Genomic DNA, 23,050 nt, shown 5'->3' with positions numbered 1-23,050 from the left:
GGTAAATCACTCCTCAGGTGCCTTTGCCCTTTTTTAAAATGCCCTTGCAGTGTTTTGCTGTATAAAATAGAATGAGGGAAAGAGAATGTAATATGATTCCATGTATATTTTTTTACATGTAAGGTATTGGAAAGTACATTCACCTAATGTATAGTAGAAGCAGTTCGATCATATCAAATCTTGCCTTTTTTTTTTAATATTATCAATACTGTATCATGTATATGTATTGTAATTTTTTTCCTTATCTAGGGAAAAGGCTCACGTGTGATATTGTATATCATCAGACTTTATACTGTAGCCTATAAATCTGTATAATTCCTTCACACCAGGCCAAATATCATTAGCCAGCAAGTTGTATATAAGAAAACAGAGTTTGGGATGTAGAAAGCTGACTCATGGAGGGCAAGATTGAGGCCATAATTGGAACCAGAGGCCTTGTATGATTCAGTCTGCAGAGACGGCTATATTTTTTTTATTCTTGAAAAAAATAACATTATGAGAGACTATTTAAGCCAATGATTACTGGGTTTTGCTAGAAATAATGTATTTGTTAAGGTCTGAGACTTGAAATTTGTATGCATCACTCTGTCCAGTGCTTGACCATTCCTGCAGTATGGTATGTCCCACCTTGCCCTATATGCACTGGTCCAGGTAGGGTTATTGGATGGGCAGGTCATGATCACACCGGAGCTGGGAGACTAGGCTTTACTTGAAAAGAGAGCACCATGCAGGGTGGAGTTTGGGAATAGAGGATTGTACTGTCCATACAAGGACCAGAACTGAGACACTGTAACTACAGCTGTGTTTAAATGTGTTGGGAGCAAATCTTGTTCTCCATTATGCTGCTGTGAATCCAGTCAGATGCTTCATAACTGAGAACTGAATGTGGCCCATTTACTCTAGCTTCTTTGTTCCATATCTGTCTGCCTCAGTGGATGTATTTTCCAAACCAGCCCCTCTTCAAGGGCTACAATCAGACTTTAGAAACAGCCCTGCACAAAGGCTGGTGCCTAAACTGCATGCCCCCAGCAGTAGCTCCAGGAGGCAGTGTGACTCAGAGACATGATGCTGAGTCACAATCTCTTCCCCCGCTTCCTCCTTGCTCCCAGCTGGCAGTGATTTCTATGGGCCCATTCCTACAATATCTCTACCCATCCTGGCGTGGCTGCTCTGGCCAGAGAGTAATGGAAGAAGGGGAGTCAAGACTCAGCCCTTTCCCTGCCCACCTGCTCCAGGGAGGGAGTAAGCAAGTGAATCAGGTCACTACATCTTACTGCTGGCAACTCCGATGAAAGAGCGATGGTTTATTCACTGAAAATGACACATCGTGGATTTTTGTAATCCCAGTCAATGCAACAGAGTTCTTCTTCCTTATCCAGTGGGCTAGGCCCTCATCCTGTAAATATAATGACCCCTCCACGTGGGCCATCAGAACTCTTGTTACCTTCACTGGTAAATGCATGAGTTGCTGCTACCTGAGCTGAAGTAGTAACTCTATTAGCAGCTGTAGTAGACTTTCATCCTCTTTTGTGCACCAGCCAGTAGAGGGTGACAAAGACCCACACTCTCCAAGTGTGGGGTACTCGCTCATGCTACACAGTTCTCAAATCAGCAAAACAGAAACTACACATGTGCTTTATGTTAAGCACATGCTTAGTGCTTTGGATTGGCTCCATGAGTAACTGTACACATGTAAGTAATCCCATTAAATGAGACCACTCATGTGCCTAAAGTTACTCACATGTTTAAGTGTTTGCAGGATTGGGGCTAGTGTTAGAAAGCAAATGCTTCAGGAGGCCAAGTTGTGTAATGAAACATGTTTGCAACTTCCTGCTTTTTCATTAGTCTGATCAAAGATGCTATCACTGGTATAGTACTTTTGCCTGGGAACACACAGATACTCGCTATAGTATCAGTACAGCAAGTGTTTTAAAATCATTTCTACTTTGGAGGAATTTGTCCGTATGAAACAGAAGCTAATACTGCAGGTTTGGAAAGCAGGACACCTTGTTGAATGTACTTTGTAAAATGCTGTAAATGCTTTTTCCCCCCATGCATGAAATTAAATATTTTTTAACTTTGTGGTATTGTGAAACCAATTTTCCTATTTTATTGGGGAGGGGAAATAAGAGACGTATGTTCATTATGAGGTGAAATGTTTCATCTTATAAGTGCAGCAGCATTATAGTATGCGTGCGCACGCACACACAATATTAATAGAGATGCATGTTCTGTCAGGTATAGTATTTTAACAATTCAGTTTCAGTCACTTTGTGCTGCTCAGGAATCTGGCCCTAACTGGTTGGATGAGAATTGTCCTAGTGCAGAGGAGCTTAACTGCTAGAAACCAGTGTAACCAGTTCCTACAGCAATTGACACCTTCCCTCCCTACTTCTCTTCTCTCTCTCCCCCGCCCCCCCCACACACACTTGCCTAGGGATGGTGTCAGGAGCAAGACAAAGCACACCTGCACTCAGCCAGAGCTCAATAAGCATACAGAGCTGTAGCTAGCCAGCATAAGTTAAAGCAGCCCCTAGCTGACTGACCAATCTCTCCACTTCGTGTGGAGATTCCTGCACAGGAGACAACTGACTCTCTCAAGAGTGGCTGTGGCCCCAATCCTGAACATGGATTATGTAGGCAAATAACACACTCATGTTACTGACCCCATTGACTTCAATTGGACTGCTCACATGAGTCTTTTAGCACTGAGGCCTAAATTACCCTCAGGTTGTTGCAGCCTTTAGAGTATAGAGTAAGTGCTACCACAGCGAACAGAGATTATATTTCAGATGGGAGTGGGGAACTGAGTTTGGGGTTTTTTGACCAGAAAACTTTCATTTCTGTCCCCAATGCCATGTGTGCAGTTAACTGGCCATTCTGGTGTCTGTTTGCAGGCACAAATCTTTTGTGCCAGGAAGCATAAAGCAACCCAATCACTAATAGAATCATGATTATTCTGAAACTTGAAAAATACTTATATGTTAGGGGACTGCAAGTACACGGGATAAGTGCATATTGTAGCCAGTTTCATCATGCCATCCCCTTCATACAGTTATCAAGCTCAGTCTTGAAGCCAATTAGGTTTTTTGCCCCCACTGCTCCCCTTGGAAGGCTGTTCCAGAACATCACTGTGATGGTGATTCCCCAGGGTGTAATCTGGGCTGCTGAACAGCTGTGCCCCTCATACTCCAGACTGCAATGCCTTTTACCAGGGGCGCCATTTCAGATTTTGGTAGGGTGGGGTAATTTTAACTGTGATTCCAGGGGTTACTTAGGTACCTGAAAGCTCTAGTTCAGTGGTCCCCAACCTTTCTGTGTGGCGGGCGCCGGACGACTAGCTGCCGAGGAGCGTGGCCGCTGGACAAGCAGCTGCCGAAATGCCGCCAAGAAGCATCGCCGCCGAGAAGCAGCCTCATCAAGAGGTGTCGCCGCCGAAATGCCGCTGAAAATCAGTGGCATTTCAGTGGCAACGCTTCTTGACGGCATTTCGGCGGCGGCTTGTCCGGAGGCCAGTAGGCGGGTGCATGTAGATGCTCCAGCGGGCGCCATGGCACCCACGGCCACCGCGTTGAGAACCACTGCTCTAGTTTTTCTGGTAGATAACTTAGCAATTAGCTGACAGGACAGGAGCCCTGTCTCTAATTCTGATATAAAAGAAAGACATTTAAATAAATATTAGTATTGGAGCTGAGAGGGTCTAACATGTTCTGACATCTTATGGCAAGTCACTTAAGGAACACGGGTTAGATTTAAAATGTTAATGTATATTCTTACGTTGTTACTAACTCTGCAGAGAGAGAGAGACCTTGTCAGGACACCTGGGTTCTATCTCGGCTCTGGGAGGGGAGTGGAGTCTAGTGGGTTACAATGGGGGGGCAGATATAAGAACATTAGAATGGCCATACTAGGTAAGACCAATGGCCCATCTAGCCCAGTATCCTGTCTTCCATCAGTGGCCAGTACCAAGTGCTTCAGAGGAAATGAACAGAACAGGTAATCATCAAGTGATCCATCCCCGCTTCTGGGATGCGCATTCCCAGCTTCTGGCAATCAGAGATTAGGGACACACAGAACATGGTATTGCATCTCTGCCCATCCTGGCTAATAGCCATTGATGGACCTATCCTCCATGAACTTATCTAGTTCTTTTTTTTAAACCCTGTTATAGTTTTGGCCTTCACAACATCCCCTGGCAAAGCGTTCCACAGGTTGACTGGGAAGAAATACTTTCTTTTGTTTGTTTTAAATCTGCTGCCTATTAATTTCATTGTGTGACCTCTAGTTCTTGTGTTATGTGAAGGAATAGCTAACATTTCCTTATTCAATTTTTCCCACCATTCATGATTTTATAGACCTCTATCATATCCCTCCTTAGTCATCTCTTTTCCAAGATGAAAAATTAGTCTTTTTAATCTCTCCTCATACAGAAGCTCTTCCAGACCCCTAATCATTTCTGTTGCCCTTCTCTGTACCTTTTCCAAATCCAATATATCTTTTTTGAGATGGGGTGACGAGATCTGCATGCAGCATTCAATATGTGGGCATACCATGGATTTATATAGAGGAGTATGATATTTTGTGTCTTATTATCGATCCCTTTCTTAATGATTCCCAATACTCTGTTAGCTTTTTGGATTGCCACTGCACATTATGAAGTTACTTTCACAGCACTATCCACAATAACTCCAAGATCTCTTTTGTGATGGTTAACAGCTAATTTAGACCCCATCATTTTGTATGTATAGTTGGGATTATATTTTGCCATGTGCATTACTTTGCATTTATCAATATTATTTTCATCTGCCTTTTTCTTGTCCAGTCACCCAGTTTTGTGAGATCTCTTTGTAACTCTTTGCAGTAAGGTTTGGACTTACCTATCTTGAGTAATTTTATATCATCTGCAATTTTGCCACCCCACTGTTTACCCCTTTTTCCAGATCATTTATGAATAAATTGAATAGCACTGGTACCAGTACAGACCCCTGGGGGACACCACTATTTACCTTTCTCCATTCTGAAAACTGACCATTTATTCCTACCCTTTGTTTCCTATTTTTTAACTAGAGTGTCTGGCAATGCTTTCAGGATCATCTAATGATCCTTAATTTAATTTAATGTAATGACAAGCCTTTTGTCATCTTAATCACCCTGACTCTGTTTATAAACAAACTCTCTGCCTCAAGGGTGGAAGCTGGGAGCAGCACAGAACTCATAACATGTCACATTCAAGCTGTGTTGGAGTTAAGAGCTCCGTCTGAGTCTAGGGCGTGAGCTGTGAGCAGACCTCTGGTACAAAACTTGGGGAGGTGAGTCCCCCTGTCCCCTCTAAATGGCACCCCTGCCTTTTAAACTGCTTTGCTGTGAGAGCAACCACTCCTGGTCCTGCTCACACACAGCCTCCAGCATGTAAATCACTCCCAGCTGAATTAGGTAGATGCTCTGGCCAGCCACTCATGAATTACATGCAGGGCGACACCAGCAGCTTCCCAGTCTCAGGCCTTCTCCCGGAAATGTGCCTCTTGTACTGAACAGTGCCTTCAGTCAAGGAATGTCACAACTGAACCATCAGAGAATAACAGAGAAAATAATAATAAATAGTATTAATAAGAATAATAATACCTTCTTAGCGGGCACCACCTACGGGGCAGTAGTGATAATGGTTTAGTTGTGACATTGCTTGACTGGAGGCACCGTTCAATTCTTTTCCAGCAAAAAGTCCTTACCAGACTCAAGGTCCAAGATGCTTACCACCATTCTTTGTGTTCCAACAGAGTGTTTCCCTGACCTGCAGGATGAGATTTCTTCTGTGCAACAGTGTTTCAAGGAAATATCTATGGAGGAGTGTGGACATATATACAACCTGGTTATTTTCTCTGTTATTCTCTTGTGGAAAATCCTTATAGGATTTAATAGAAAATGAAAATATTTATATTTTTATTACTATCATATCGACTTTAAATGAGAATTGAGCCCCCTCAGACACTATTATAGGCTGTTCAAACAAACAAATTCAATAAAAAAAAAAACCCCAAACTTAAACAAACAAAAAACTGTAGAGGCAGGATCTTGTTCTCTGTTTAAATTCTACAGGTCTTTAGAGTCATTTCTATAGAACCCTTTCAAATTTCCATAGGACTCTACTCATCTCAGGCTTGTTAAATTCTATCAGACATTTCCACAATGGGACGATAGATGCTTTTCCGTGACAGCTTGCTCTAGCAAACCTGGGAGCTGTGCCATTCGTGGGGGAGGATGGGTTTGACAGTAGTGGGGCTGTCTCTGACTCTAGGTTGAGCTGGGAGGAAGGAATAAGTCCAAAATTGACCTGGGAGGGGATTCTATCTAACTGGGCTTAGGTTATGGCTCCCCTCTAGGTAGTAGCACTAGCTACAATGTCCCATGCACAAGGCCGGCAGGACAGTGTCAGCAGTAGGTCAGGGTCCATTGGGGGGCACTGAACCGGTTGGACAGAGCAGTCGCAACTGGGAGGATGGAAGACTACAGGCCCCAGAAGGCAACGCGCCACCAGTCTGTCCGCTCACGATGGCGCGTTGCAGCCTGGGGCCTGTAGTCTCCCACGAGCCCAGCCCTTGAAGGTAGGGAATTGTCACCGGGCGCCATGTTATGCAAATCAGGGGGCGGTGCCTCAGCCGCTTGCCCTTGCCCCCAGCCGAACAGGGGTGGGGCGGGCTGGCTCTGTCCCAGGGTGCCGCGCGGCCGCAGCGAGAGGGAGGCTGTTGGCCGGGGCGCGCGATGCAGCGGGTGACGGTGGTGCTGGGGCACCTGGCGGCCAGGCCCGTCGGGGGGCCGGCGCTGCGGGCGGCTCCGTGCGGGGGGGTAGCGACGGGGCCCGGCCGTGACGGGGAGCAGGACGACGACGACGTGGTGGTGGTGCACGGGCTGCGGACCCCCATCGCCAAAGCCAAGCGGGGCGGCTTCAAGGTAACCCCGGCCCGCGGGAACCCCGGGGGTGGAGGCTGGGGGCCCAGCCCCTAGAGGCGCAATGGCTGGGGGGGTCCCTGAGGGGGTGTGGGCTGGAGGGAGCCCTGAGGGGAGGAGGGGCTGGGGGGAGTCCTGAGGGGGGTGCGCTGGGGGGCTGGGGGAGCCCGGAGGGTGCAGGGGAGCAGGGGTTGGGGCTGAGGGGTGGGGACCCCCCACGGTAAAGGGTTTTCCCTCACTGCTCTTACACTGTGTCCCATCGTCTCCCCCACTTTAAAGGGGGCTCTGCACTTTTCTCTGCACCCCTATATTTTATTTGTGGCAGGGCTATGTCCCCTTCCCCTGTGTTCTCAAGCTCTCTCCTCTCTGCACCAGGGTGGCTACATGAGGGGAAATCGCTAGTGTAGACCTGCTGCATGGATATTACAAGTGTGCAACTGATTGTATTGGCGCGAGTTGCTTTTTGCCCTAGTGCAGTGTCTAATTGAGGGCATGTCTGCATGTGCGGCGGTGCAGCTGTACCGATGCAGCTGCGCCACTGCAGCGTGTCTGGTGAAGACGCTCTATGCCGACGGGAGAGCTCTCCTGTCAGCATAATAAGACCACCTCTGCAAACAGCAGAAGCTATGTCAGCTGGAGAACGGGCCGTGGTAAGAGCCACCCAGGGTATGTCTTCACTACCTGCCGGATTGGTGGGTAGCGATCGATCCAGCAGGAATCGATTTATCGCGTCTAGTCTAGACACGATGAATCGACCCCCAAGCGCTCTCCCCTCGACTCCTGTACTCCAGCGCCGCGAGAGGCGCAGGGAGAGTCGACGGGGGAGTGGCAGCAGTCGACTCACCGCAGTGAAGACACCACAGTAAGTTGATCTAAGTACGTCAACTTCAGCTACATTATTTGCGTAGCTGAAGTTGTGTAACGTAGATCGATTTCCCCCCCTCCCTGCTCCCCCAGTGTAGACCAGGGGTCAGGGAGCCCAGGCTGCTATGGGAAGCCCGGGACCCTCCACCTGCCTTGGGCAGGAACTGGGGTGCCTGAGAGCAGCCCTCAGACCGTGTCCCTGGCTCCAAAGGCACACCGCTGACCGTGGGACCCACGGGTGGGGGTTTTGGTCTGGCCTCCTGACCTCTCCCTGGGGCCTGCAGACAGGCTCTGCTGGGAGAGGAAGCCCTGTCCTGTCCTGGGAGGTGGCAGGGAGCCCTGGGAAGGTGATAGGCAGCCAAGAGCCAGGCAGGGAGGCCTCCTCTGGCACAGTTCCTGCTGTTACTGACGTGGCTTCAGTGGCCACTGCACTCCACCCGGGCTCACTCAGTTCCTGTGCCCTGGCTCCCGCTGCCAGGTTGTCCCTGCAGGGTCCCGCTGCTGGGTCCCTCCTGCTCCCAGTGACAAGCTGCCCCTGCTGCCAACTGGGCTTTGTGCCAAAGGCCGCTGTCCCTTGCAGCATTGCTCCTCCTGTCGTCTCTTGCAATTCCCAAATTGCAAGCCTGGGCAACGTCCTCCTGCTGTTCCCCAAACTATGCCCATGCCACCACTGCTCTACGCTTGCCCAAGGCTACTATGCCGATGTTAAAAAATGGGCAGGCATGACCCTTCAACTTTTGAAAGTGGGGGGGCCCTGGCTTCCCTGGTTCTGGGCCTGCAGGATGTGTGGGGCCCAAATGTTCTTTTTGCCCAGACCCCCAATAAATCTTAATCTGCGTCTGATTCATAACCCTGAGCTACATAAATTATGCCAACATAAACTGTAGTGTAGACACAGTCTAAGGCATTGCATTAGTGGATCTAAACTGATATATCCCCAATGTGTTGTGCACAAACTTCTGCTCTGAAGCCCCAGCCTGCCTATCCCTGTCTGCAGGAGGTCTCTTGCCTGCTGTAGATTTGTGACCTGAAAAGCTGCTCTGTTTCCTTTTAAACAGTGTGTGGAAAGCAGATTGATGTACTCACTAAATAAAACTAGTTGGCCAGGTTGCAAAGGCCTTGCAGCTGTTTGCCTGAATAATGTGAAGAAGAGCTCTGTGTAAGCTGGAAAGCTTGTCTTTCTCACCAACAGATGTTGGTCCAATAAAAGATATTGCATCATCCGCCTTGTCTCTAACATCCTGGGACTGACACGGCTACAACAACACTGCTTACATTAGTAATGTGATAACGTTTAAACGCTGCATCCGATCAATTCCAAAATTTTAGAGAATATTCTGGGCATCAGTGGTCAAAACCCTATCCAATAAACACTGGAAAAACACCAGAACACCAGAAATGGCTATTTGTTTCTAAGGGCTTGTCTATGTGGAGCAGTAATGCGCACTACGGGATGGGGGGTGATTTCTAAAGCTCGCTAATGTGTTGCAGATGAATTAATCCTTGTAGACCCTCTTGGTGGGCACTAAAGGTTCCCTAGTGCACTTTAATATAGTATTGTTTGAAACACAGTACTATGTTAAAGCACCCTAGGGAACATTAAAAGACTACTCATTAGAGTATATGCTATTGTAATGGTACATACAAAAACCCCTGAAAACCCCTGTGTTTTGGACATTTACATAAAACACAAATACTGCTCTCCCCTCCTATCCTCTGACAAATAAAATTTATAAACCCTCAAAACCAGAAGTTCTATCTATAGAGTAAATAACTGATAGCATAACAGTACCCCATCTCATCTCTTCATCTTCCCAAAGGAGTTTAATAGATTTACATTCAGAATGTCAATCTCCTAGACAAATAATAATGTGTGGAGGGTGGGAATGGGGGAGAACACACACCCAATGGCATAGGAGGAATGGGGAGGTACACACACTGGCATGGGGAGAACGGGAGGCCCTGGTATAGGACAATCTCACCGAAGCTGTTTGCAAGAAATTGAACTGGGAAGAAGGAATCAGAATTGACGGAGAACAGTTAACACACCTTCTCTTCGCTGATGACTGTGTAATATTGACAAAGGACACAGTAGAACTGGAGAACAAATTGCAGCAACTGCATACGCTCTCATGATATCAAATTGGAAGTGAACACTTCGAAGACGAAGTGGATGCGGAATGAGTATTGCACAGCAGGAATCATCACTGTAAATAGGAAAGTAATAGAGGAGGTCAACAAATATATTTACCTGGGTCAGCAGCTGAACAGAGACAACTCATTGGAAGGGGAATGCAGTAGGAGGAGAAAGGCGGGATGGGCAAGTTTCAACAAAATAAAGATGTCTCTAACGGATGATGAACTGCCCATGAAGAAAAGGAAAGAACTGTTTAACTCCACTGTTCCGCCAGCAATGATATACGGAGCGGAAAGCTGGTCAACGATGAAAGCGGAGGAAGAAAAATTCGCTGTCACCCAGAGAGCAATGAAACGGCGAATGTGTAAATATTGCTCCGTGATCACATACCGAATGAGGAGATCAGAAGGTGTACAGTGGTGACCGATGTAGTGCAGGCGATGTACGATGCAAAGCGGAGATGGGCAGGTCATGTAATCCGCAGGTAAGACAATAGGTGGACAACCTGCATTAGTTACTGGATCCGCAGAAAGAACGTGCTCGCAACAAAATGGAATTGTGTGGCGTCAGCTTGCGTTCGTGGAGGGACAGACGAGGACAATCTGGACAAAGGTGATTTGGAATACTTGTGAATAACTTCTTAAACAAAACTGTTATAGGGTAATTATGTTGGGGTTTTCCCACACAGATTTCCCTACTTGATGGCTGTTACATAATTTTCAGTGCAAGGTATACCTTAGTACACATACATACATACATACTCCCCTCCAATCTTCTCACTGAGATGACTTCTCAGTCTCTGGAATGTGGCATCAAAAGTGCATGTGTTATCTGGACTTCTCAGAGCCAGAGGAGAATACTTTAAATGACTGCTTCTTGGAGCAGCTGGTACAGGAACGCACAAGGGAAGAGGCAATTCTTGATTTAGTCCTGAGTGGAGCGCAGGATCTGGTCCAAGAGGTAACTGTAACAGGACCGCTTGGAAACAGTGACCATAATATAATAACATTTAACATTCCTATTGTGGGAAGAACACCTCAACAGCCTAACACTGCAAGCTGCATGGACACTTTTCAAAGACACTATAATAGAGGCCCAACTTAAATGTATACCCCAAATTAAAAAACACAGTAAAAGAAACCACGGTAGCTCTTTTTTAGTTAACAACCATTTAAAAGAAGCAGTGAGAGATAAAAAAGGCAACAAAGTGGAAGTCAAATCCTAGTGAGGTAAATAGAAAGGAGCATAAACACTGCCAAATTAAGTGTAAAAATGTAATAAAAAAAAGCCAAAAAGGAGTCTGAAGAACAGCTAGCCAAAAACTCAAAAGGTAATAACAAAATGTTTTTTAAGTACATCAGAAGCAGGAAGCCTGCTAAACAACCAGTGGGGCCCCTGGAGAATCGAGATACAAAAGGAACACTTACAGACAATAAAGTCATTGCGGAGAAACTAAATGAATTCTTTGCTTCAGTCTTCATGGCTGAGGATGTTAGGGAGATTCCCAAACCTGAGCCATCCTTTGTAGGTGACAAATCTGAGGAATTGTCACAGACTGAAGTGTTACTAGAGGTGGTTTTGGAATTAATTGATAAACTTAACATTAACAAGTCACTGGGACCAGATGGCCATTCACCCAAGAGTTCTGAAAGAACTCAAATGTGAAATTGCGGAACTATTAACTATGGTTTGTAACCTGTCCTTCAAATCGGCTTCTATACCCAGTGACTCGCCGATAGCTAATGTAACGCCAATATTTAAAAAGGCCTCCAGAGGTGATCCCAGCAATTACAGACCAGTACGTCTAACGTTATTACCGGGCAAATTAGTTGAAACAATAGTAAACAATAAAATTGTCAGACACATAGAAGAACATAATTTGTTGGGCAAAAGTCAACATTGTTTCTGTAAAGGGAAATCATGTCTTACTAATCTATTAGAGTTCTTTGAAGGGGTCAACAAACATGTGGACAAGGGGGATCCAGTGGACATAGTGTACTTAGATTTCCAGAAAGCCTTTGACAAGGTCCCTCACCAAAGGTTCTTACGTAAATTAAGTTGTCAGTGGATAAGAGGGAAGATCTTTTCATGGATTGAGAACTGGTTAAAAGACAGGGAACAAAGGGTAGGAATAAATGGTAAATGTTCAGAATTGAGAGGGGTAACTAGTGGTGTTCCCCAAAGGTCAGTCCTAGGACCAATCCTATTCAATTTATTCACAAATGATCTGGAGAAAGGGGTAAACAGTGAGGTGGCAAAGTTTGCAGATGATACTAAACTGTTCAAGATAGTTAAGACCAAAGCAGACTGTGAAGCAAAGATCTCACAAAAATAAGTGATTGGGCAACAAAATGGCAAATGAAATTTAATGTGGATAAATGTAAAGTAATGCACATTGGAAAAAATAACCCCAACTATACATACAATATGATGGTGGCTAATTTAGCTACAACTAATCAGGAAAGAGATCTTGGAGTCATTGTGGATAATTCTCTGAAGATATCCACACAGTGTGCAGCGGCAGTCAAAAAAGCAAACAGGATGTTAGGAATCATTAAAAAAGGGATGGAGAATATCTTATTGCCCTTATATAAATCGATGGTACGCCCACATCTTGAATACTGCGTACAGATGTGGTCTCCTCATCTCAAAAAAGATACACTGGCATTAGAAAAGGTTCGGAGAAGGGCAACTAAAATGATTAGGGGTTTGGAACGGGTCCCATATGAGGAGAGATTAAAGAGGCTAGGACTTTTCAGCTTGGAAAAGAGGAGACTAAAGGGGGATATGATAGAGGTATATAAAATCATGAGTGGTATGGAGAAGGTGAATAAGGAAAAGTTATTTACTTGTTCCCATAATATAAGAACTAGGGGCCACCAAATGAAATTAATGGGCAGCAGGTTTAAAACAAATAAAAGGAAGTTCTTCTTCACACTTCGCACAGTCAACCTGTGGAACTCCTTGCCTGAGGAGGTTGCTAAGGCTAGGACTATAACAGGGCTTAAAAGAGAACTGGATAATTTCATGGAGGTTAAGTCCATTAATGGCTATTAGCCAGGATGGGTAAGGAATGGTGTCCCTAACCTCTGTTTGTCAGAGGGTGGAGCTGGATGGCAGGAGAGAGATCACTTGATCATTACCTGTTAGGTTCACTCCCTCTGGGGCACCTGGCATTGGTCACTGTCAGTAGATAGGATACTGGGCTGGATGGACCTTTGGTCTGACCCAGTCTGGCCGTTCTTATGTTCTTAGAATAGCAGCCCCAGTTCCCCTCCAGTCTCTTCAGCGAAAGCAGACCAAAGATGCTCACAGCCAGCAGCAATTCCAGTCCCTGAGCCAAAAGTTCCATCACCAGCATCCAGCAAGAAGTCCACAGCCTGGATTCAAAGTCACACAGGTTCTGGGATGGGTTTTCATGGTGAGCACGCCTTAGTCCTCTGTTGTTCAACTACTGAATCCATGGGGCTGTCTCAAGCTCCCCTATTTATAACCATTCACACCCAGCTCTGACTGGCTTAGTTCTCAGATAGTGGATATGTGGAACCTGCTAGACTACTTGCTGTTAGTGGAAACCCTCTGACAGCTACTGAGCATGCTTAGAACTATCACACCTCCTTCTCTAGATGCCTCTGGGTCATTCTGACTACAGGTATGTGTACACAGCCTGTGGCAGAGAGTCTCCCAGCCTGGATTGGCAGACTTGGGTGAGTGGGGTTTGTGCTAATGCTCTAACTAAACATAGCTGTGAAGACAGTGCTTTGAAGTTGCGGCTTGAGCTCTGTGAAGTCTAGGGAGCGGGTGGGCATGTGGATTACAGTAGCACTCTAGCAAAGTCTATCACCTTCTCTTTCCTAAGGAAAACTCCAGTTTAGGTTAGGTGTAGTGATCAGGAGCTCCCTTTGCCTGGTCTACATTCAAAACGCCAAACCTACTCCACACAAATCAGCCCAGACTTGCCAGATGTTACCATCCCATGACCCTTGTCCTGAAGATCCCTTCTGAGACACTGTCTTTACTTACACGTCTCTTAGCTCCAGAGACCAAAGTCATGTATGCCAGCAGACTGCAGATGGTCCCCATGATAACAAAACCCCTGTGCACTGTTGCTGACATGTCATACAGAACTCAGTACAGGCGAGTCTCATCTTAAGCGCATTTAACATGCTCGAATTCAGCTTTATGCGGTCGGCAAAAACAAACAAAAAAAGAGAAAAATAACCATTTAAATACTGTAACTGTAGTGCGGGCGATTCCGCCCGCCATTACACTCAATGTAATTTTGACTATACGCGATTTTCGCTTTACGCACTGACAGCGGAACGTAACCCCAGCTTAAGATGAGACTTGCCTGTACTGAAATGATGGGTACTTGATCCCTCAAGGTACATATGCACTTCTTATATCAACTCTTCCAGTCTGCTCCAACTGATCCCTCTACAATTCAGTACAGCTACACTTAACACAGCTGGAGTGCGTGCAGATAAATGCTACAGGAATACAAGACACACAATGGCATGTTTTCTTAGTTGTCCTGTACATTTACTTATGGCACCACCCTTACTGAACCATTCCCAGTGGCTCTTACCAGCTTAATGGGACAGGTCAAGATTGCATTGTGGGGTGGCATTTCCCTTAACTCTACATTTCCTGGTTGTCAGAGGTTTGAGTGTAGTTGAATTTGAGGTTCTGGAGGGGCACAAGGCACCACCAGGCAACCTTATTTCTGCATTAATGAAGCTTTCGGGCAGTTAATTGTAAACAACAAAGGCTGTTTCTGGGTCTATTTAGTATAGCATCAATCCTGCGAAGCACCAAGCTCCTTCAGCTCAAGTATATCAGCTTGTGGGATCTGGCCATATATCTTCCCAGTGACCTCTCTTTCTTTTGCCAAAGTAAACCCAGAGACCATAGAATCTAGCTTGCAAGAGATCAGCGTAAATGCTGGGCTGTTTTGCACTGTCATGGCTAACAAACTGGAGCTGCTTTTGAATTGGAAAGATTTATAACAGCACCATTTCTTGTACTTACCAAAGCAGGAAGGAAGGCAGCATGTTGTCACAGGGCTTGAAAAATCCACAATGTAACATGAACAATATACAACTGTTGCTCTAAATTGTAGAACATGTGGTATGTTGGCTGGTAGGATTAGTAGATGTTGGGCAAATTTTTCAAGCCCTGTACTAACATAAATCAGTTGGCCATTAAAATAGTATGTGGGCAAGTCAGTGGGAAAGCATTGTTTCTAATTTCCCCTTAAAGCAGCATTCACTCTCTTAAATGCTCTTCATAGCAAGTTTTATTGGACTGACTTCTGTTGGTGTGCGATCCAAGCTCACACAGAGCTCTTCTTCAGGAATCAGGTCTGGGAAAGGTACTCGGAATGTCACAGATAAATACAAGGTGGAAGAGATTGTTTAGCATAAGTAGTTAACATGTATTTCAAGGGACCATTCAAGGTGAAGTGGCCTGTTAACACCCCTCTGGTCATAGGGAGGAAAGAAATGAGGGGTTGGGGGGCAAAGGCAGCTGGGAGGGGTTGTTAGTGGGTTATAGAGTGTTGTAATAAGCCATAAATCCAATATGTCTATTCAGTCCGTGGTCTTTAGTGTCTAGCAAAGTTATTAATTTAAGCTCGCAGGCTCATCTTTTGAAAGTGTTGTGCTGATTTCCTTTGAGGATGAGAACTTATAGGTCAGATATAGAGTGATTGCTTTGTGAAAAGTGTTCAGCCACATGTGATGTAGCGTTTTTCTCTTTATTCATTTTCCTGTGTGAGTTCATTTGAGAGCAGAGTGATTGGCTGGTTTTACCCACATAGTAGTTATTGGGGCTTTTATTGCATGGGATGAGATATGCATGTGTATGACCCATAGATCTTGAAAGGTGTGTTGTGGGGGGTGTTGATCATTGTAGCAGTGGAGATATGTCTGCAGGTTTTGCATCTGTTGTTCTGGAAGGATCTGGTGCCACTTTGAGTTGGTGTATCCTGGTCCATGGGGAGCTTGCTTCTGATGATGAGCTTTGGAGAGGTTTGGTGGGTTGTTTGAAGGCCAGAAGATGGGGTTCAGGAAAGATTTCTTTCAGGATGGAGTTGCCATTGAGTATGGATTGTAATTGCTTGATGATACCCTCTATGGGTTCCAGTGTGGGGTGGTAGATGACAATTAGGGGTGTGCAGTTGGAAGGGGTTTTATTTCTGTACTGAAGCAGGTTCTCTCTGGATATTTGGGTTCCCGTTCCGTGATGTGATCTACTTCTCTGGTGGAATGTCCTTGTTTGGTGAAGGTGGTTTTGAGTGTATTAAGGCGTATATCACAGAGTTTCCCCTCAGAACATATTTTGTGGGATGTGAGTGCCTGGCTGTAGATAACAGATTTCTTGGTGCATTTGGAGTGGTTACTGGGTTTATGAAGTTAGGTGTGATGATCTGTGGGTTTCTTGTATATAGTTGTCTGTAAGGTTCCAGTGTTGAAGCTGATTGTGGTGTTCAGGAAGTTGATGCTAGTCTGGGAATGTTCCAGAGGGAATTTAATGGATGGTTGGCTGTTGCTGAAGTACATGCCTCAATACAGAAATAACACCCCCCACCCCCACCCGACAGCACACCTCTCTTTGCTTGAAAGTTTGTCTCTCTGACTAACAGAAGTTCGTCCAATAAAAGATATTGCCTCACCCACCATGTCTCCCTAATATCCTGGGACCCACGTGGCTACAACAACATTACATACTTCACAGGATGTGCCATTTTTCCTTTCAGGATACTACTCCTGATGAGCTGCTCTCTGCTGTTATGACAGCTGTCCTTACGGATGTCAATCTGAGTCCTGAGAAAGTGGGAGATATCTGTGTTGGTAAGTGAGTCCTCTTCATCCTGAACTTAAACTTCCAGTCTTGGGCCCCTCTCTGAAAACAAGAGTGCCCTTTGTGACCAATGGATGCCGTCTATGCAGAGCTCTGAAATCAGTAGGCTGTTAACACTACACTAGACTAGTATTAGCTTAATCTCCAGTGCGTCCTCTGCTGGGGGGCTGTTTCCTCTTCTGTCAGGGGTATGGGCTCTGATTTAAGAGTTCTTCTAAAACACTGACTCTGGTGATCTTAATACGCTCAAGCGTCTGCAGAGTGTTAAATAGCCAGGGTAAAGGAAATGCAGCTAATCAGTTGGAATTAATGTCTTTGCATGCAGGCAATGTGTTGCAACCTGGAGCTGGGGCTTTCACTGCAAGAGTTGCCCAATTTCTAAGGTAAATTTTCTTCCTCCTTGAGTGAGACTCCTTTCGTTGTGTTCTCTGGCACCGAGTTCTCCTGGGTACTGAGAGAAAAGCGGAGATGTGATTCTTGAACTCTTCCAAAGCTAATGTTCCCTAATCTTTAAATTGGAAGTTAAACCTTGACTTGCAGTTCAAAGTCCCCGCTTATTTTGTATCTTCTCACACGTTTCAGACTGGGAGGATCAAGCTCTATTGCATAATATATTGTTAACTTTTACTATATTCTCTTACATGTAGTTACCAATTTCTAGCAAAACTAGCAAAATTGAGGTAGAAAAATAATTTTGGAAGGCAGGAAAGAAATTGGTAATGGTATGAACAGCCTCTCACCCCTAGAGGTGAATTCAGGTTGGGTTGGTAGTAACTAAGTCATTACTGCACAAATGATGTTTAGTGGCTCTTGTGAAATGATTTGTTGGCTCTGCCCAATACCTCGTGAATCATTGTCTCAGTTTCTTGCACCAGCACAACTGGCAATGATAGCAGAGAGGTTAAGGACTGAATTCTCTTCTCACTCCTAGTGGGGTTCACTGGATGTCAGGGTTGTGTCATTGGTGCTGTGTGACTAAACAGATTTCATTCTACAGGGACTTATTGTACCTGCTGCTGTTTGTCCCACAATACAGATCACTGAGTAGTGTAAAGGTCTTTTCTACACTACACAGTTGGGTTTTGTCGACAAAACAGTGGAGGTGTACACACTGCAATGCGCCTCCCGCTGATTTAACTCTCCTGCTACACCAACGAAATAAAACCATCTCAACGAGTAGCGTAGAGCTTTTTGTGACCAAGTGAGAGCGACGCAGTGTCAGTGTAGACACTGTGCTTGCTTATGACACCCTAAGTGGCCTCCAGGAGGTATCCCACAATGCCCATCATGAGCACTCTGGTCAGTAATTTGAATTCCACTGCCCTGCAGCCAGGTACACAGGCATGTACCCCTCCACCTTTAAAGCCCCAGGAATTTTTGAAATTCTGCTTTCTGTTTGCTCGGTGTGGACAGTTCACATAACATCTTTCCAGCTGTCAATGCCGACTTTCCACAGCAAACACGCTGTTGTCTGGAGTACACCAGAGTTGTTGAGTCTGTGAGGAGAAAAGGCTGTGCAGTCGCAGCTCCGATCCAGCCATAGGAACTTTGACACCTAGGAGCAGATTGCTCATGGCATAGAGGAGAAGGGGCACAAAAGGGACACGCAGCAGTGCCGTGCTAAGATCAAGGAGCTGAGGCAGGCATACCAGAAGGCAAGGGAGGCCAACAGTCGCTTTGGTGTGGCACCAAATGCATGCCGCTTCTACAAGGAGCTGCACACCATCCTCAGCGGCAACCCCACCTCCACCACCCAGAGCCCTGTGGATACTTCAGGGGGACTGGAGGCAGCAGCCAGCGGAGTCAACCCCGAGGATGAAGTGGTGGATGAGGAGGTAGAGTTGGAGGAGGATGTGGGACAGGAAACAGGGACATTCGGTGGTGTGGCAAGCCAGGACCTCTTTTTGACTCCGGAGGGGTCTAGCCAGTCCCAGTGCTCTGGCGTGCCTGAAGCGGGAAAGGGGAGCTTTGGTAAGTACTCGTTTTGCTTTGATACTGCACGGTTACATGAGGTAGAAGTGTCCTTTATTTTGTTACATGGTGCACATGGGAGAAGGGATAGAAACTAACAACACTAGATACTGTTTTCATCTGCTTCTCATTCCCCTATGCAGCTACACAGTGGGGACCCTGCAAAAAAAGTTTGTTAATGCACACCAGGATCACCTGAGAATCCCCCATAGAGATCTCTAGGAAACTTTCCTGAAGGTACTCTGCAACCCTCTGCCAAATGTTCCTTGGCAGAGCTGCTTTGTTTCTTCCCTCCATTGTAGGAAACTTTGCTGTGCCAGTTAGCAATTACTTCTGCAGGAATCAAAGCAGCACACAGGCAAGCAGCGTGCGGACTCGGTCTGAAGCCGCACACATGCAGGAGATGCCCCTTGCATCCTTGGTTACCCTCAGTAGTGAGATATCAGCTTCAATCACCCACATCTGTGGAAAACGGTGCCAGTATTCAGAATAGTGTCCCTAGATGCTTGTACTGGTCCCCTTCTGAAACCACCCAGACCCTTTGTCTCATTCTGCATCACCTCCCTCTGGGCCAAACTTATTATGTTTAGTGCTCCGGCCGTGTTGTGTGCTTGCCAAGGGAAAGCGAGAAAGAAGTGTATGTAACTTTTATGATTCATGATTGTGAGAGCACACACAATACTGACTCTGTATATTGTTTCTTTTGCTTCTGCAGGGGTGCCCTTTAGGACCAGCTCCTACACACTGGCAGAGCGCTTCCATCAGACAAGCAGGCGAACAAGGAGTAAGGAGGACAAGTTTTGAGAAGTGCTGCAATTGTCAGATCTTGCAGATAGCGAGCACAGAGTGTAGAGAGAGACAATAAATGAGAAACTAGAAATGGATACCCAGGAAAGGAAACAGGGCAGGAATGGATAATAGAGGGTCAAAGGAGCAGATGATAAAGCTCACAGAGGAGCAAACAGATGCTTATGTCCCTGATTGTGCTACAGTTGAAACATATCCGTGCTAGAGTCCCCCAGCAGCCCATACAGAACTGCATTCCATGCCCTCCACAAACTCCCCCCCCACATTCCTCTCATGTCTCTGGCCCTTGCACTCCACCCCTAGGGACGTGTTCCATAGTGACAGCTGGATTTACACACAGCTGTGAGAGCCTCATTTCAGAGAGTGCTGCTCAGTGTCATGTCTCCTGTAAGAAATGTAAATCTGTGTATTGCTGTTTAATAAAAACTTAGTCTTACAAGACAGTGATTCTTTATTTGTGTCCTACATGCAGTGGTTGCAGCAGAAATTCATACACCTTGGCAGTTGGCACATTTGCAGACTACAGTTGAAATTCAGGCAGCAATCATTACAAGGGTCATTCAAGGTGGCAAGTAAACAATGTCTGGCTGAATGCTTTACAGAAAGATGCATTACTAGGGCTCACTGTCTAATTGCTGCTTCAAAGCCTCCCTGATTTGAATAGCCCCCCGTTGAGTCTCTCTAATAGCCATGGTGTCTGGCTGCTCAAAATCAACTGCCAGGTGATCCACCTCAATGCTCCATTCATGGGGAAACTTTTCTCCTTTGGCTTCACAAATATTATGCAGAGCAGAGTAGGCTGCTATGACCATGGGAATAATTTCCTCATTGAGGTCTAAACCCTTTCATCTGCCAAACACACATTCTGCGGTCATTCGGCACCTGCTGAGCCTGTTGTTGAAGCAAACCTTGCTTCTGGGAAGATTTCCGGTGTAAGGCTTCATGAGCCACGGGAGTAAGGGCTAGGCTGGGTCTCCTAGGATCACTGTGGGCATTTAAACATCCCCTATTGGAATCTTCTGGTCTGGAAAGAAAGTCTTTGCATGCAGCTTTCTATACAGACCAGTGTTGCTGAAGACACGTGCGTCATGCACCTTCCCCGACCACCCTACATTGATGTCAGTGAAATGCCCACGGTGATCCACAAGCGCCTGCAGTATCATAGAGAAGTAGCCCTTTCTATTGATGTACTCCATTTCAAGATGGTCTGGGGCCAAAATTGGGATATGCATGCCATCTATCGCCCCACCTCAGCCATCCACTATTTCCTGCACATTGCCCAGAGTCACAGTCCTTCATAGCAGAAGGTGATTAGTGGTCCTGCACACTTGTATCGCTGCAACCCCCACAGTGGACTTCCTAACCTCAGACTGATTCACGACTGACTGGTAGCAGTCTGGAGTTGCCAGCTTCCGCACAGCGATTGCCACATGCTTTTCCAGCTTGAGGGCAGCTCTCGTTTTAGTGTCTGTGCACCACAGGGCAGGAGCGAGCTCCGCGCACAGTTCAAGGAAGGTGGCTTTGCACATCCTGAAGTTCTGCAGCCACTGCTTGTCATCCCATACCTGCATCACAATCCAATCCCACCAGTGGGTGCTTGTTTCCTGAGCCCAGTAGCGATGGTCCACTGTGCAGCTGCTCCGTGAATGCCAATATCAATCTTGAATTGTTTCGTTCCATGGCACGCAGCAGGGCAGGTACCACGAATTCTTGTTCAGATTTGCAGCTCATGAAATACTGCAGGATCTGTTGCGTTGTGTTTGTAATGCTCATCACAAGACGAGAGCCATGCAAGGATCCATGCTTTCAGGCAGAAATGGCGGGTGCAAAGTTTATAGGGGCATTTGAAAAACAGTGTGATACGTATTCGGAATCCCGTGGGATGATGGGATTTAGAAAACTGCATCATGGGGCTGTGAGCCCACTCCCATGATGCACTACAATCCATTCCCAGAAATCCAAGTGGCAGAAGGTGGCGATTTGCACAGTGGGATAGTTACCCATGGTGCACTGCTCTCCCTGTCATGCCACAGCACCAACAGCGGACAGGCTTTGCCGAAAGAAGGAGCATTGTGTGAACATGCAGAAGGGATGTAATTACAGTGGTTTATGATCGTTGACGTAATTTAAGTCAACTTAACTCTGTAGTGTAGCCATGGCCTTAGAGCAGTCTGACAATAGGTATATCTGTCATTGTGTTAGAATTGATTGAGTTAAAGATAATTTAAGAGATTATTTTCCACTTTAAATTTGTTATTGTTTTGGTATGTGGTGTCTTTCACTCTGTGCCTTATCTATTGTGTCTTCTGTTCTAGTGGCATTCCAGAGACCGTACCCTTATCATGTGTTAACAGACAATGTTCCTCTGGGTTGCAAGCTGTGATCAATATAGCTGGTAAGCATGTAATGAGCCTTATGGGCAGTCAGAGAATCAGAATTTTCCTTTATTGATGGTGATTTAGACTGCTGGACCCAGACTCTGAAATAATTATTTCATCCCTAATTCTCTCTTCCCTATGAATTTCTTATACTTTTGAGTCTGAATGAATATAACCTTTAGGTCTGGAAGAAACTTTCTGTGAAGATCCCATAATTCTACTCTGTAGAAATGTTAGTGAAAGGAACTCAATATATTCATAACAATCCTCTCTGAAAATTATCATCTGTCCTTGAAAAAGAGTGAGCTACCTTATTCCAAGAAAATATGATCCTCTGAGTAACAAGATACTGAACAAATATTTACTGCTAAGTGGTGGTAAAAATGTTTACACAGTACTTTTGTTGCAGGTGGCATCAGAAATGGGTCTTATGACATTGGTTTGGCCTGTGGGTAAGAATATTTCTATATAGACATTTACTCCTGTAGACTTCTTGATAGTGTTTCGCCTTCTATAACATCTCTCATATGAGAATCTCAAAGTGCTCTGCAAACAAACTACAGAACTCCCTTGAGGTAGGCATTATACCCGTGTTACAGATGGGTGAATAGAGTCTCTGAGATTAAGGTCTGGACTTTTTTTAAGTGACTAGTGATTTTGGGTGCCTCATAGGAGATGTTTTAAAGTGGCTTGACTCTTTCAGAAGTTTTGAGAACCCACCCCCTGGAAACCAGGCTCATTTAAGGTGTGTCAAGCAGGGCACTCAGTGTACCTAATTTCTCTTGAAAATGTAGCCACAGTTACTTGTCCACAGTGTCACAACAAGGCAGTGAGTAATCTGAGAATGGAACCCAAGAACCGAGTGCTAGTTAGTCATCCAACCCTTATAAGCCTTTTTTAAAGAATTGGTTTGTTAGGCCCCTCTGGTGCCCTGCCATCGTGTGCGATTTTTGTGTGTGGAGATCTAAAACGCCATCTGTGATTGGCTTTTTATAAGCCTCTGGTCAGCTTGTGTTGATCTCAGATCCCAGTTGTCTCATATATGGAAATGAACATCTCATCTGTGCTAGTCACTGATGTTCCACAG

At 45.6% G+C, this 23,050-nt stretch overlaps 1 protein-coding gene across 1 annotated transcript in view; it reads left to right on the top strand.

Moving 5' to 3' along the window:
- The first annotated feature begins 6,712 nt into the window (after window positions 1–6,712).
- Window positions 6,713–23,050, top strand: part of ACAA1 (acetyl-CoA acyltransferase 1) — a 30,449-nt gene continuing 14,111 nt past the window's right edge. The window contains exons 1-5 of the mRNA XM_026652055.2: window positions 6,713–6,945; window positions 16,704–16,797; window positions 17,133–17,190; window positions 21,901–21,980; window positions 22,373–22,415. Coding sequence (XP_026507840.1) covers window positions 6,757–6,945; window positions 16,704–16,797; window positions 17,133–17,190; window positions 21,901–21,980; window positions 22,373–22,415 — 464 coding nt within the window. The 5' untranslated portion in view covers window positions 6,713–6,756. The remainder of the gene's footprint in view (window positions 6,946–16,703; window positions 16,798–17,132; window positions 17,191–21,900; window positions 21,981–22,372; window positions 22,416–23,050) is intronic.

The sequence above is a fragment of the Terrapene carolina genome, unplaced genomic scaffold (assembly GCF_002925995.2).
Source record: "Terrapene carolina triunguis isolate 2854851 unplaced genomic scaffold, T_m_triunguis-2.0 Scaffold111, whole genome shotgun sequence".
NCBI classification, from domain to species: domain Eukaryota; kingdom Metazoa; phylum Chordata; order Testudines; family Emydidae; genus Terrapene; species Terrapene triunguis.
The sequence above is the reverse complement of the archived record's forward strand: the minus strand, read 5'-3'. Positions and strand labels throughout refer to the sequence as shown.